Consider the following 17,329-nt stretch of genomic DNA (forward strand, 5'->3'; position numbering starts at 1 on the left):
TAGGAATCAAAACTTGTACAGGTGTGTTAGCAGCAGATAGAGCCAAATACATAAGGGAAGAGGAGGAAGCCCAATACAAATCTAAAAAATCAAAGGGTTTCTTTGAACCAAGCTCACAATCACATGCACAAAGAACTCCTTCAGCATCCTCCCAAGGCAGTGGATATGGAGGCACAGGGTCACCAGGTTTAAGGCGTAGAACCATATTAGATTTCCTTGATGAAGGGTATAGGAATGATGTGGATTCAAAAGTTTATAGGTTTCTCTATGCATGTGGGATACCATTCAATGTTCTTCGCTCACCTTATTGGCACAAAATGGTTTCTGCCATAAATGATGCCCCTAAAGGATACAAGAGCCCTGGGTATGACAAGGCAAGAACTGTTGGATTTGATCATGAAAAAGCAAAAATATCACATTCTTTGAATAGAATGACAAGTTCTTGGACTGACCATGGGGTGTCCATTGTATCTGAAGGATGGACAAATGTAAAAGGCAAGCCATTGATAAATGTTCTTGCTGTGTTTGTTAGTGGTGCCATCTTTCTTTCGGCATATGATTACTCAGTCAAGTTCAAGACTGCCATCAACATTGCAGAACCATTACTTGAAACAATTTACCGTATTGGGCCATACAATGTCATCCAAGTCATCACTGATAATGCTCCTAATTGTAAGGCAGCGGGAGAAATTATTGAGGATAAATACCCCAACATATTTTGGTCTGGGTGTTTGGTTCACACAATGAACCTTTTGATGCATGATATTGTTAAGAACAAAAATGAACATTACAAATGGATTGGTGATTTGTACAAGAAAGGCAAACAAATGATAAAATTTATTACAAATCATAGCAATACCCATGGCCTTTTCCGCAGTCACTCAAGATTGGAGTTGTTGAAGATTGCGAGGACTAGATTTGGTAGCTATTACCTCACCTTCAGGCGCCTTTTGAAGGTAAGAGAGTCATTGGCTAGCATGGTATCAAGTCCACACTGGCAGGTATTAAAGGAAAGGGCTACAAATGCAGCTGACAGGCAAGGTTTTGAACAGGTGGAGGAGGCCGCTCTTGATGGTATGTTTTGGGAACATGTGAGGCAAATATTGGATTTCACCAAGCCCATTTATCACATGATTCGGTTTGCAGATACAGATAAACCAGTGATTGGCGAGGTGTATGAGCAGATGGATACCATGTTAGGGAAAATAAAAGATATTGTTCATAACAATGATCCCAACTTGTACAAACTGATTCACAATTGTGTGTGTTTTTGGTGGGATAAACTTAATGTTCCACTACATTGCTTGGCAGATATCCTTACGCCAAAATACTACTCTACATCTTGGTTGGGCCAACCTGCACTAGGGGGTGGGGTTAGGGCCAAACCCTATATAGATGAAGAGGTATCTAAAGGATATTCAGAAGCATTAGAAAAGTTGATACCTGACAGGGAGGAATGTGCTAGTGTGCGCCTTGAATTAGGCAAATACTTCAGTGGCACTGGTTTGTTTGGTACCTTTCATGCAATGGAAGATAGAGATAGATTCGATGCTCTCACATGGTGGGAATCATATGGCGGCCATGGACTTTTGCCAAAATTGGCAAAAAAAGTTCTCACAGGTTGTAAATACTTCTTCTGCAGAGAGGTGTTGGAGCACCTACAACTTCATACATAATGTGAAAAGAAATAGACTCAATGAAAACTGGGTAGAAATCTTGGTTTATGTGCACTACAACTTGAGGTTGTTGAGTCATTACTGTGATCGGGCTTATGAGGATCCAACATATAAAATTTGGGACAACCACCTAGAGGATAATAATTTGGAGGATGGCACTATACATCTTGAAGAACTAGAAGCGGAACTTATAAGAGAGGAAGATGAAGTAACAACCATGCCACCTCCACCATCCAATAGCAGTGCTCGAGTTCCGAGTCTTGTTCCTTTGCTGTCGCCGCCTCCATCTACACCCTCACGTGGAGGGCATGTGCCTTCTAGTTCTGGTCGTCGGTCTATGCGGGAGACTCCTAGAAGACCACCACGACCTGCTCATACATTAGACACTTTTCGTGGCAAGGGCCACATGTAGTAGTAGATAATGGATTTACAGTTTACTTGTCTTTTCTAGTTTCTATTAGTTTTCATAACTGTTGAGTCTTGACTCTTTCATATCATAATGATATTTTTTGTAAACAATATGTGACTGTGACAATTTAAGTTTGAAATTTGAAGTTGGCAATTATAACTCATTGGTAATGATTCTGAATTATGAATATGATGCTTCGTGAAAGTTGTTTCATTTCATTTCATAATTCATTTTGTAACATTTCATTTCATGTTAGATATTATTTCTTGTAATGGTTAAACTTAGCTTACAAGTACAACTTTGGTGATCAACGATGACAAATGTTATATATTGAATTTTCAATTTTGAAAGCTTGAAGTTGAAACTTTAAGATTGATGAATCATGAATCAAGATTCACGACTACGAGACTCAATATGTTGTATGTTACTAACTTGTGGACGTGGTTGATGAAGAATCTAGATTATAACTTCTAGATGATTGATGTTATATGGTTGATGGTTCAATTATCAATCTATTTTTTATGCTTTTTATATCTAATTCATCATTCTACATGTTTTTGTTGACATATATGTATCAAAATATATATATATATAAATCGCTCTGGGATTCGCTCCCAAACTGGGAGCTTTTGAAAATGTCGCTCCCGCTTCCAAGTAACACTGGTATGTACTATGCATGCTATAATGTTACTAACTTACTTTGTAAATAGTAAAACTAACATCTAGATGAAGATCTTTGTTTGAAATCAATGAATTTGTATCATTAATGAGAATTTGTGTAAGAAATATCTAATTTTTAATATATATATATTTTAATAAAATAATATATAACGAATCCTATGTGTCCTGTTCCGGGGGGTCAACATGTCCGAATCCGACACTCGAATCCCCGTATCCTACGAATCCCGAATCCCTGTGTCAGGTTACTTATATCTATATATATATATATATATATATATATATAGATATATATATATATTTATTTATTTATTTTTTCTTTCTTCTTTGTGTTTTCTTCAATGGCCAAGGCCTCACAACGGAATGGAGAACCTCCAAAAACTGTGTGGCTAGCAGCGTAAATTCCAATAATAATGAACTTGACGAAGAGTTGATGGCTAAAGGCTGGATTAGACTGGCTCTGTGTAGCGTTTGAGCGGCTAGAGGAGCGAACAACTTTGATACCAATGTTATGAACAAAGTTCATAAACACAACAAAAATACTCAGAAGATCTAAAATATGAAAATATCCATGATAGGACAAATATATTTATATAGAAATGTACAAAAGATATGAGATGATGATGATAATGTTACGAATGAGGGCCCGCTTATATACCTAGGCAAGTGCCCCTTCATGAACGGTCATGTCCTTAGAGACATGCCTATTCAATAACTAATTATTGTTTAATTTAATGATTATTTATGATTATTATTATTTATATAATTTATATTCATAACAAACACCTGTCCAATGTTACATAAAGTAACAAGATATTGAAGTCTGAAATAGTAAATTGAAATTACTCAAAGTAAAAAATAGTAAAGAGTAACAAATCAAAGACTTGGTGTAGGCTCTAAGGTCATCAGTATCTAGAGTCAAGATACAAAAGCTAAAATTGAAAATTATCAATGCACGATGAGCATTGAAAATAAAATCAGCATCGAGGATTGAAAGTGAATAAAAGGTAATTTAAAGTGAAAGTGACGTAGAGCTTTTTTATATATTGATTTCTTTTATATATATATATATATATATATGTATGTATATGACGTTTTTAAGCCTTTATAGGCAATAGCTTGGGTGGAGGGGGGGTGGGAGTGGTGGGGTGCCCAAAAGCACCTTGTTTCTAAGGGGGCACCTAGAAGCACCTCTTTTTTTGGGGGATGCCTAGAAGTCCCCCTTTCATGGGGGGGACTCCCAAAAGCACCCTTTTTTGGTGGGGACACCTAGAAGTGCTCATTTTGGGGAAACTTGTCCCCCACACCAGGGAAACATTTCCTGATGTGTTTCCCATGTTTCCCCAAATGAGGGATGTGGGTAAACATTTCTTAGGGTGTCCCCCTTTCCGGGAGCATGGGAAATGTGGGGGGGGGGGATCTGGGGGGGCGGGGGGAGTGTGTGGCCGGCGGGGGGTTAACGCCTGACTTTCCTTTTGATTGTTTTGATTTAACTCTATTATAGCTTGAGTTATAACAGCTTTTGGTCTCTATTGTTTCTGTTCAATTTCAAATGTGAATGCAGACTAGTAGTATTTTGATTTTCACCACTAATGATGCTGATGTTGTAAATTTGTCACTATGCTGCAATTAAAATATCATAGCCACATAATTGTTACTATACTAAATCTTGAAAAGCAAAGAAATTAAGGACATACATTTTTCTACATACCTGGGAAGTTCCTATGGATATGGTAGATTGGAGTAAATCCCCACTCCACAATTGCTGAGTTGATGACAATGAAAATTACATATTTCCCCTTGCTTTCTTGATGTAAAGTGGTCAGAATATATCCTCAAAGCTCAATCCCCTGTCACTTTTGGAAAATGAGGGTAAAAATACCCAAAAAATCGTTTTAAGGTGAGTCGTATGGCCACAGGGTAACAATTTGGATCATCTCATGATGATTGCCCAAATTATTATGGTAATTTCAAACCTAGACATTATCGCATTAATTTAAGATGATAAATTGATGACATTTCCACTTGTACTTTTTCGCAATAGATTGTGATAACTTGGTTGTGAGTGCAACAGTGGTTTTCAATGATATATTGGTAATTCTAATAAATAAATTCTAGTCTTGTAGACAGTGACTACAGCTAAAAGCTGATCTTGGTTGGATTGATGCATTTACAATGTACTTGTACGTTTTCAAGCTTCAACAATATTTTCTACCTGTTACTTTGAACGCTTCCAGTAATGAGCATCTCCAGAAGGGGTGATTTGTTATAAACTCCTTATATATTAAGTAATATAATAACAAATTAATTATTAAACATTATAACTTCAGGAAGCGTTATATCCCTTTCTTTGCACTTGTACAAGTGAAGTTTAAACTTCAGAAATACTTGTTCTTTAATATATTTTCTATACTGTATATGTTTTGCATATGTTTATAGTATATACATGGTATTGACTTGGGTTGTAACAAAAGATAATTTAACAGGTTGCCAAATGCTACATTGCTTGTTTGCTTGGGAGAAAGAATCTACTAGAAGATATTTATAATTTTATTATAGTTAGACATTCTCATGATACTATATAGAGTTAGAAATTCTCATACAAATACAGGTCTCAAACCTTCTAATGGAAAGACCTTCTTTCTTGCAGTCGGTTGGCTGATCCTATAACAGTCGATCTGCGCAATATGAATTCATTAGCAAAGGTACACTTTCACTATTCTTTTTCTTTCAATAATTCTAGAAATCGGGCAAACATACAAGTTAGAACAATTTTACTTGCCAGTTCAGTTGCATGTGCTTCTTCAGCATCTAGCTTGTCTTTTTGATTTGTTTTGCAGATCATGAGGGCCAGACGGATTGAAAGAGGAGCTCTGACTCTTGCATCTGCAGAGGTTAAGTTTGACATAGATACTGAAACGCATGATCCACTTGATATTGGTGTGTCCTGAGTAGAGTTCGCCATTTTTATTTTTTGATTGCCAAGATGATTTTCCATTTTCCTCATTTAAATTGATATTGAAGCAAATGCTCCATTTGATAGGGGGGCATATCAAGTGAAATTGTGTATCCTTCTATCTGAGTGTTGCCAAGTTCTATTACTGTTTCATATGTTTGGATGCATTGTTGATTTTCCTGTCTTAACAATAGGTATTTATCAAATTCGTGAGGCAAATCAAATGGTTGAGGAGTTTATGCTAGCTGCAAATGTTTCAGTTGCTGAGAAAATATTAAAACACTTCCCTTTGTGTTCACTTCTGAGGTATCATAACATAACTGATTTCCATTCAAGTACATTAACTTGTTTTTCTTTATTTTACCATCATCGTACATTGTGATTAGTGTAATACAGATCATTTTATTTATTTGTCAAATTTTGCCTTTCTACATGTTCAATTCTGGATGGAAAATTTTTGATGGTAACTCCTTTTGCAACAAAATAAATCACACTTAAAATCCCAAGAACAAGGTGTTAGTTTGTGTAATCCAAGAAGGCTACCCACTGTCACTTCAGTAGCTCTTCCTCTCACTTTAGGTTGGCTTTCATCCAGTTCAATGGGGGTATCCCTTAAGCAAGTCTAGGCCCAAGGTTTGAATGTGTCAGTAAAATGTTCAGGACCCAATGTGACTGGTTTATAGGTGTTTCAATGTAGTGGGTATGTTTAAATTTCCAACCAAGTACAAGTCTAGTGAAGGGCAGTGTATCTTAGGTGCTTAGACTTGTGTTAAATCTGAAGTTTAGTGATCTGATGTGAAGATTATTTCTCAGATTTGCAAATGATAATGAAAAGTGAGTAAATCGAAGTATGAAATACATGTGCAAAATGTTCAATGTGCAATCTGAAAATGAATTTTTGGTGTTAAATATTAGTGAAAAACGCTGAAATTTACAACTCTAAAGAATGCTAAATATTAGTGAAAAATGCTGAAATGTACAACTCTAAAGAAAAATTCGAGAATGCCAAATACACAAGTTGAGTCTAATATGCAATCTAAAACTGAAGTTTAAGGCTGTAATGCAATTTGGAAAAGTACGTTTCTGAACCATATCGAGTGCTAGAAATGCACTAAGATGTAAAACAAAAATATAAACTATTTCCCAGAACACAGAAAACTAAATTTTACTTAGGCTATGATGATAATTTGGGGTCCTTGGTCACTAAGCTATGCAGATTTCCAAACTAAGTGTTAGAAATGCACTTAAAACAGAGTTATGAAACACTATTCAAGCAAATATAACCTACAACTTCGCCTAGAGCCAAGAAATTGAAATCCTAGACCCAAATTTGTCCTCTCGAATTAGTTTGAAAATAATGCAAGTTTGTGCTTTCTTAGGATAGATCTAGTGTTTGATACAAGGTATTATTATTTTATTGTGGAGTTTATTTTATGACCAGAAGTCCCCCTTTTGGGAAACAAACCCCCCACACTAGGGAAACCTTCCCCCCTGCATTTTCCCATGTTTTGCCAGAAGGGAATGTGGGAAAATGTTTCTCCATGCACTCCCCATCCCAGGAGTGTGGGAAACATGTGAAGAGCGCTCCCCTCCATGGGGGACATGTTCTCATGGAACACTGATAAAATATGAATGCATCTTTCAAATAGGAATTATTCTTTGGCTTTCTTCATTAGTGAAACTATCCTCAAGGCCATTGGCTTGAAGGTGATTGCCAAACATTTTACTTTCTGCCTCTATTTGATATTAAGGCTGGTGTTTTGGATGGAGAGTGCTCATTGAGTTGTGTTAGTGATTAATGTGAAGCTCAACTTCTTGCAGGAGTACCAAGGACATTAAGTCTTTTCGTAGATAGAGTTTTTCCTATTGAAATTTCCTTTTTGTTTACCTAAGACACTTCTGCTTCTGTAAAAATGTGGTGCACAGGCGTCATCCAAGTCCAACACCAGAAATGCTTGAACCCTTGTTGTGCATAACGGCATCTGTTGGAGTTGAACTGGATATTTCATCTTCAAAAGCATTAGCTGATTCTCTTGATCGTGCTGTGGTAATGATCAATATTGATATAGATATTTTTTGTATATCTATTTATTATTTTATACAATGTAAGTTTTTGAACAGTTTTTTGCTGTGGCAGTTTTTATGAAAATGAAAGGATATGTAAAATTCATCCATCTCATGGATGGTTGGTCTTTATGCTTCTCGAGACCCGTATCTTGTGCTAAATTTATATCTGACTAGAATATGATTTAAATAACACTTTTCTCGAATATGATTTAAATGAACACTTTTCTCATAAGATTGCTTATATTGAACCATAAATCCTGGCAGGATGATGATCCATATTTTAACAAGCTGGTCCGAATTCTTACAACACGATGCATGACCCAGGTTATTTTCCTGCAAAACAATTTGTTTTTTGATCTTTTGAAAAATTAGTGACTTTTACACTTTGAAAGCTGGCTACATTGGTTTCCCTATGCAAGGTTATATAAGTGTTTCAATATAGTGTATCAGTATTTTTGCGAAGGTTTCATATTGGTCCTTTTTTATAATTGCCTAGTTTTCTTTAACCAGCAATGTCATTGCAAACTCTGATGCATTGTGTGTCATTTTTAGGCAGTTTATTTCTGCAGTGGAGACCTCACTCCTCCGGAATTCCATCATTATGGTCTTGCATCTCCCTTGTATACACATTTTACATCACCAATTAGGCGATATGCAGGTGTGGATTAGCCTTTGTACTCTCCAATGTGGAAATATGTACAATATGTTGAATTTATTTATTTTTCATTGTCCGGTTCTGCAGTGTACTGAGTGCATCCCACAAAAATTGATAGATTGACTTCCTCCTCTTTATACTGCTTCTTATAAATTCTCTCTCTTGATAATTTATTGTGCTTATATGTGGGGAGAATTTATGCATAATTATAACCTAAGTCACCTGGTTTATGTTCCTGTTTGAATTGGATATTGATGAAATTTGATAAGGTCTTCTGCATAGGCTAAGTGTCTAGCATGCGGGAGAAAAGTCCTCTTTTGGTACTTGTTTGAGAGGAGCAAGTAACAGGATTTCTTTCCTAAGTTTTAATTTAGGTAAAACACATTATTTAATTTAATTGATTAATGTTAGTTAATTGATAAAATTTCCATGGATAAATAATTTAACAATTTATGTGATTTAGATCTAATCTCAACCATTGATCTAAGTGGATTAGGATTTAATCATAGCCGTCTATCGCTTTGGAAATTAAGGGTTAGGGTTTTTTCTCAATTTGAAGTTATAAAGAGAACCTAAGGGAGACGATCAAAAGACACATTGCTTTGTTGAGGAAGTGATTCTCTCTTGTATGTGAGGCTCGAATGACTTAGGAGAAATAGGAAAAGTGTGCAGCAGATTTTTAGAAGGAAAATTTTTGTGAGGGCTGAGACTTGGATGAGAAAGAGAGTGAAAATGCTGAGCAGGCTGAGACTGTGAGAGAGGGACGAAACTTCCAGCAGGTGGCCTGAAACTTGAAGGTCAAGCTTCCTTGGGCAGTTTGAGAATTCTGGTGTGTAGGCAATACGACTAGGACTGAATTTTGTAGGTACAAGATGAGATCTTCCAGGGTTGATTCATCTTCCAGAGCAACCATATTCAGAGGGCCAAATTCCTCCTTCGGCTGAAAATCTTAGGGCCATTTCTAGATTCTAATATTGCTGTATTTCATATGTAATTTCTTCGTCAGTCAAGGCCCTAAATTTTCCATATTTTAATATAAAGTGAAGGGATATTTATTGGGTTGAATTTCTGCTATCTTGTGGTGATTTCCTATTTATTTTTCCACTGCACATTTATTGTTTAAAAGTTGAGAACACCAACAGATTTATTTTCATAGTTTTAGATTTAATTTAATTTTTCTTTTCTTTCTTTTTTAATTTATCAATATAAGTAATTGTGAGAAAAATAAATTAGATCTAGTGTTTAAAGTTCAACATGGTGTTAGGTTACTTAGAGCACTAGAAACTTTGAGAGAGAAGGAAGATAAATGGCACAAGGGTTTACAATAGTGGTTCTTATTTTTTAGATGTAGGGTTTTGTAGCGAAGGGTTTGATCTACGTGAATGACTTCTAGTGGGTTGAGGTTTGAAGAGCGATTGGAAGGGCATCTAATTTTAGTCTATGTAAGGAGAGAATTTCACTGATTCTCACGGAAAACAACCTATGGGAATTTGCTAATGCTAATGTACAACATCCTTTGGTTGCTATAATATAGGTCGCTTGTAATTTGAAGGATGTGAAAGCTACAAGCATCATTTTGGAAGTTGTGAAGGATCATGCGATCCCTCACATACTAGGAAAGAAGACTACTCGTGAGGTGTGGATAGCTTTGACAACGTTGTATCAGAGTGATAACCAGAATTGAAAGATGGTGTTGAGAGCATAGTTTTAAAAACCGTCTTTAAAAACCGGTTACCGGTCTAACTGGCTGGTTAGCAAGCCCGTCAGTCTAAACCGGCCAAAAAACCCGGTTCATTAGCCCATTTCTCCTTTTTTTTGCCCTAACCGGTGCTAACCAACCGGTTTAGGACGGAACCGGCTGGTTTTGTGTCAAACCGGCCGGTTCCGTCTTAAATTGGCTGGTTAGAGGCATCCCACCATAAAGTTAAAAAAGCGGAATTCTGACTGTGTTTTAGGGGTTTTGGGGGAAACTAAGGGTGTTTTCCCTCTAAAAACACCCTCTCCATGCCTTTAAGAGGCCCCTCTCACTCTCATTTGTCTCACACAACTGATTTGGAGTGCTTGTGAGTTTGTTTGTGAGCTTGGAGAGTGTTGAGTTTTGCGCAGTTGAAGTAGTCATCTTGGAGTTGGAGTTGGAGCTATTTTGGAGATAGTGTGTAGCTGGCTGTCAGTGGAGTTGCCATCTTCAAGAGGAGGCTAAGGAAGCTAGTTTTCATTTCCAGGTAGTCATCATGCCTCCAAAAGCCAGAGATACTGCATGGGCTCATTGTGATATGATTGATGGCAAAATGATCTTCAAATATTGCCAAAAATCCATTCAAGGAGGGGGTATTAACAGGTTCAAGCAACACTTGGTTGGGATAGGAGGCCATGTAAAACCATGTGGAGCACCAAATGAAATAATAGGGCTTATTAGGGCAGAATACCTTCAGAAGTTTGAGACTCAAGTCACTGAACCAATAGAGAAGTTTGTGACTGCAAAGTTTGGGAGTCGAGACTCAACCAACTGAGTTTGATCATGATGACTCATGAGAAGTTTCAAGTGATAATGTTGATCACTATTATAGTATTATCATATATGTAGACTATAGTCTTGTAGTAGTCCACTGGCCCCATAGTTTGTAGGCTTTGTTTTTGCACTCTAGAGGCCATTTAGAGCCTCATTTCTTATGTATTTTGTTGATGATATGTATTGCACTCGGTGCCATTTTGATATATTCACCTTTACATGGTATATAAATGAGCAATCTTTGCATATTTTGTCTCTATTGGCTTGGAATCATGGTTTTAAATCTTAAAAATAGTTTTTTTCATTAAAAAATAATTATTTAATGTATTTTTCTAAAACCGGTTCGTTTAGACCAAACCAGTCTCGGTTAGACCGGTTCCGGTCGGTAAACCGGTTCATTAGGTGGACCGGTCCGGTCACTGGTTCCGGTTTTAAAAACATTGGTTGAGAGAGAAGTTGAGAACAACACCAATATTAATAGATTCGACACTGTGGCATCATACCTCATTAGGATACAAGTTCGAGATGAACTTGCGGTTGTTGGGGCAGCTCTGCCAAAGGATGAACTTGTGAAGATAGCCTTGAGCAAGTTTTCAAAACAATGGGCTACGTTTATGACAAAGATTCTAGCATGAGATGAGCTTCCTGATTGGAACATACTATGAGATGTTTGGTGGACATCATAGGAGTGGGGATGAGGAAAACCTTGCACTTGTAGAGAAGGAAAGGAAGGGCAAGGAAAAGGCCAAGTCGAGCCCATGTGGAGGAGCTACTTCATAGGTTGATAAGAAAAAGGACATGAGCAAATTCAAGCGCTTTGCATGTCATAATTACAAATATGGACATTATGTGAGTCAATGTCCAAACAAGAAGAAGGGCAAGGGAAAAGCACTTATGGTTGCATTTGCATAGATGGATGAAATGACCACCAAGTTTGAAAATGAATTCTCATCGGTGTCTTGTATTTTTTGCACAACTATACGTGCGGTGTGGTTTGTGGATACTGGAGATCTCTTCACATGACGAGTGTTGGAAATACTGAGAGGGGGGTGAATCAATATTTCTTATCAATTAGTATATTTTTAATTCCATAGAGAATTAATTGTTATTAGCATCATATAAACATAAACATCATCAACACCATTCAACAATGCATAACAAATAGAGACAAAAGATATAAATATTTTTAGGTGGAAACCCCTTAATATTTGTCTTCAAAAGAATTACATCAAGTTTTTAGCTCCAACTGAAGGAGGCTCCAACCCTCTAATTTATAGGCTCCAACTTGTAAGATGTTCCAACACCTTGTTTACCAACTGCAATTGGGAGGATGCTCCAACGCCCTGGTTTATAGGCTTTAACCTGAAGGTGATCCAACACCTTGTGTACCAATTGCAACTGGACGAACTCCCCAACGCCTTGTGCAAGCTCCAACCTGCCCTAGCACTACCCTGTCACCCTGAAGTGTTCTTAGGCAACAACATGAATGAGACTCCACTCTCTTGCCTTGCACCACCCAACCACCCTGATCAACCGTCGAGCCACGTTTCACAATTTTCAGACTAGATCCACCTATGCTCAATATCAAGACAAAATAAACTGTGATATAGGAAATTGCAATACAATCTCTGTTAATCAAAACTGCCTTTGCACCATTTTCACATCAACCTCTAGCTGTCAATATCAACAACTTGTATCTCTATCCAAACTACATATCAAACTCTAGCCATTGAACAACTCTTCTTTTCTCAAACTCAGTAAACAATCTGATCGCTGCACAACTGCTTTTGCACATCAAACCTTAGTTGTCAATATCCACTATCATACACAATTTTGCTTTTTTCCAATCTTCATATGGAACCCTCACATCTGTCAACTCTTCTTCTATCAATTAACCACTATATATATGTTAAAGTCATTGCCATCCGTTCAAAGGTTACTGCGATAAAGAGAATGTCATCAAGGTTATAGCTATATACATCAAGATACTACCATGTCAAATAATACTGCTACACTTCCTTAACCAAATGTAGACTTATACAATAAAAAGGTAGAACAAATTCTACAACTCTATTCTTTTCATCATAAGGTTAATCACAATTATATGTATAATCATTACTACCCAAACGACAACCATAAATCATAATCAAGAATAACAGGTTTTGTTGCCAATGTTTCTATAAATTCTAGCCAGCATGGTTACCATCATATTTATGTCATGCCAAAACTGTATTCAAGGTTTTAGTCATAAATAGGGTTGTGGGGGATGGGCTCCCCCCTGAATCCGCTTCGAAAGCATGCCCTCGCAAAAATTTTTCGCTCCTTGGCTTTCTTCGCATTTTTTTCGCAAAGACTCTCCAAACACAATTTGTTTTCAAAGAGACAAGAATTTTTGAGCGGGGCAACCTAATATTCAAGCATATGGCCTTATTATTGATATGCAATTCATGGTAATGTTAAATTCTTAAAGTAAAAGTGACATTCTCCTTTATCTTTCATTTTCATCCTTCTACTTAAATTTTTAACATTACTATGAAATGACTTAGGATGTTTGAGAGTGGTTCTGACCTCATTGGATTTTATATGGAGAAAGTAGAATTTTAGGTCTCACTCAAAATCCAACAGCCTTATAAGTTTTTCAGGATTTCAAGATTGGGGGATTGCAATGTTTCCATTGGATTTTGTCATGTACTAGGTTATGGAACTCATATTTAATCAAGAGCACCAAGCCCTCTATGTACCTTGATGTTAGTGACATTGGTTGTCAAACTCCTCTATCATAACCCTACTAAAAATATACCTATTACTCAGATAAAATCTTGACTTGACAAGCTATGTTTTTTTATTATCTTATGTTAATGCTTAGAGGGTGATATTAATGACAAAGATCCCAAGACAGGAAATGATTTTGATGATAAGTAGGTATTTGATAATAAGTAGCCCCATCTTATAATGCACTTGGGGGGAAAGAACTAGATGAGGAGCTTGAATGTGTCAAGGAACAATTGGAGAGCATTAAAAGCTCATGGAAATTTACAGGTTGTACAATTATGTCTGATGGGTGGACAGATCAGGGGTAGAACAATAATAAATTTTGTTGTAGCTTGCCCTAAAGGAACCATGTTCCTAAAATCTATATGTGGATTTGTTTCAACAAGATTTGCTTTTGTTTTAGAGTCTTACTTGGATTCCTTTCTCTTCCAACAATCTTTCTTGAGATGCCCTGATTTATTGCAGTTGCAACATTTTAGTTTATCCTTCTTGCCTTTTGATTTAGATCTTGATGTACCTCTCGACTTCTCTCCTTTTTGTTTGGATCAAACCCTAGTCACCTTCGCTTTTGGTGTGGAGGTTTCTAATATCTATATTGTATTTCTTTTGCAACTCCTCAAATAACAATGTCTCTTCAACAAAATCATAATCAAGAGTGGTATCAGTTGTGCTAAAGCTTCTAGAAGTGATTAAGTTGTCCCAAGATTAACACAATGAACACAATAATGATTGCATGATTTTTACATTAATGCTAGTTAACTGACATATAAGACTATTGAAAACATTTAAATGATTGTCGATTTTGGTACCTTCTTTTATTCCTAAACTATACGACTTTGTCTTCAAGTAGATTTGGTTTATCAAGGATTTTGTCATATAAAGACTCTATTTTGCTCCATAAGCCTGTTGCTATTTCCTAGCCAATAATATTTAAAGGAATCTCATCTGCCAAAAGCAACAGAATGGCATTGAAAGCTCTTGCATCCTGATCGGATTTTGTCATATAAAGACTCTATTTTGCCCCATAACCCTGTTGCTATTTCCTATCCAATAATATTTAAAGGAACCTCATCTGCCAAAAGCAACAGAATGGCATTGAAAGCTCTTGCGTCCTGATCGTCCCAACCCTCATCAGTCATACCCGCATGTTTCTTTCTTGTGCCAATGAATTCCTTATGAAGTCTTTGTTGTACCAACAAATCCTGCATCTTGAGGTTCCGTAATGTGAGTAATTCTTTCCATTGAACTTCTCCACCTCAAATTGATATATATATAAATAAATAATAATAAACAATCATAATAATGATTAATTAGTGATTAGTGTAGAAGAGGCATGGTTGTAACTTGTAAGAACATGACTATTCATGAAGGGAAACCTGCCTAGGTATATAAGTGGGCCCTCATTTGTAACACTCTCATATATCATACCTTCTGTACATTCGTAAATAAATATACTACTTATTTTTAATGGATATTTACATATTTCAGATCTTTTGAGTATTTTGCTGCACATATGAATTTTGTTCATAACATTTGGTATCAAAGCTATTCGATCTTGTGGTTGCTCAACTGCTGCACAAAGCTAGTCTGATCCAGTCTTTGGCCAATAACTTTCTGTCAACCTTGTTGTTGTGTAATTGAAGCATTTCACTATACAGAGTTTGGAGTTTCTCCATTTTGCAGATCGTCATTCAGGCCTCTGGCCATAAAGGAAAAAAAAGAGAGAAAAAAGAAAAGAAGAAATAAATAAAATGTTCAAATATATGAAAATTTAAAATTTAAAAAAAAAAATCAAAAGAGAAAGAAAGAAAAAAACAACATACCACCAAAAAAATTTATAAATATAATTTTTTTTTTTAATATAAAACAAAAATAAAAAAAGAAAGAAATTTGAAAAAAAACTAACTGAACAACCCACACCCAAAATTGACGAGTGCCACTCTAGCCACTGCCAGATCCCCCATCAAGTTTGATTCCCATTCACTGACTTCTGCTGGCCTGATCCTGTTTCGCCTCTGCTTGATCTGCAACTGCACTCCCATTGCTTGCACTGTCCAACCACCCATGACGTTGTCGCTGTTCACTAGCCACCAGAACTACCACATTTTCCGCAATTGCATTGCCCCTTTACTTCATCCAGCCACAAATTAATTGCCATACAAATATATACGACCCACAAGTTGGCTATACAACCCACAAGTTGGCTATACAACATAACCATTCTGCTCAAACTCTATCAGATCACATGTGCAAGTGCATTCAACCTCCATTTGTATAACTCAGACGTGTTCGTACATTCATGATCCTGCAACTCAAACCCGTGTTCGTATAACAATTTCAAGCTGTTGTACAAGCTTAATTACATTGTTAATGGGTTACATAATTTTTCAGCAGTGAAAGGATTGTTGTGTCATTATCATATGGAAAATGATAGCAACCAGAGGTCAAACATGGTGACCTTTGATAATAAAACCAAATGCTCATTTAATAATTAAACCAAATTCAATCGTTTCTAAGTTGAAGTTATATTAGTGAAAGGAATTAAAATCCTAAATTATATGACCCTAACACTGTATGCTATAACTATACAGTCCAGTAGTCGAATTCTTTGTACAAACCTATACATCGTTCATACATTTTACCAACCCTTCTGGAAAGGGATAGCCGTTGTTTCAAAGGGTTGTGACCATTCTTAAAACATTTCAAAGGGGAGTGCATGGTTCAAAAAAATAAACATATTAGATTAAGTATATTGAAAGGTTTTGATCATCAAAAAGAGAAGATCTTTTACGTTTATAGATTTCCTAAGTTGAAAGATTTAAAAAGGCATATTGGTATTTAAGATAATGTTATGAAGTTATAAAAGCTATTAAGGTGCATAGGAAATTCAGAAAGCTCAAAAAGAAAAATATTTAAATTGGATACTTAAAAGTTCTCTCATTTCAAGTTTTTCTCAAAAGGGCCAAATTAAAGTATTATTTAAAAAAAACGGAAAGCATTCTAAAATTGTTTAGTACATATAAGGAATTATCAAGAAATATATATAAAAGTAATATTTTTTAAGTTCACCAAAGGCTATCAACATAGTAAAAAGAATTATTCAAACAAAAAATTATCAAAGAGGTTTGAAGGTTTAAAAAAGAAGAAGAGGGAGTTACTTTTAAGACCCTAATCTCACTTTGAAAAAGTAAAATGGAGAGCAGTAATGGAAGACTTCCTAAAACTTTTAGTAAATGTGTTGGTGCACTATTTAAAATCAAAGCATCACTAGCAGGAAGGGATATTATAATTTCTATTGATCTTATTCAAGATAATTATTATGTGAGTATTGAATGTGCTAACCAATTAATGATTCATGAATCGAATATAATTGAAGCGATTGATTTGATGAGTAACAAAGAATATGACAAACAATCTACAATTAAGCATTGGAGATTATACTTTTATCTCACAATTTACTGTTAAAACCTTATATTGTGACAATAGTGATATAATTCTGGGTTCACCCTGAATGGAAACGCCAGAGTTATTCATCCTAAATACCTATGTTTCCAGGAAACGTGGGTTTGGGGACGGGGATAGGTATGTGATTTTTTGAAACAGGGTG

The 17,329-nt window shown here is 36.0% G+C and overlaps 1 protein-coding gene across 2 annotated transcripts in view; it reads left to right on the forward strand.

Moving 5' to 3' along the window:
- The window catches only part of EMB2763 (ribonuclease II family protein), a 253,929-nt gene that overhangs the window by 218,170 nt on the left and 18,430 nt on the right, over positions 1 to 17,329 (forward strand). For both annotated transcript variants that reach the window (XM_089406033.1, XM_089406032.1), the window contains exons 16-21: positions 5,414 to 5,468; positions 5,604 to 5,703; positions 5,914 to 6,025; positions 7,646 to 7,766; positions 8,051 to 8,110; positions 8,339 to 8,444. In XM_089406033.1, the coding sequence (XP_089262159.1) occupies positions 5,414 to 5,468; positions 5,604 to 5,703; positions 5,914 to 6,025; positions 7,646 to 7,766; positions 8,051 to 8,110; positions 8,339 to 8,444 (554 nt within the window). The remainder of the gene's footprint in view (positions 1 to 5,413; positions 5,469 to 5,603; positions 5,704 to 5,913; positions 6,026 to 7,645; positions 7,767 to 8,050; positions 8,111 to 8,338; positions 8,445 to 17,329) is intronic.

The sequence above is a fragment of the Pinus tabuliformis genome, chromosome 2_2, assembly GCF_031772625.1.
Source record: "Pinus tabuliformis cultivar Carrire ecotype Pingquan chromosome 2_2, CPIR1, whole genome shotgun sequence".
In the NCBI taxonomy this organism is placed as follows: domain Eukaryota; kingdom Viridiplantae; phylum Streptophyta; class Pinopsida; order Pinales; family Pinaceae; genus Pinus; species Pinus tabuliformis.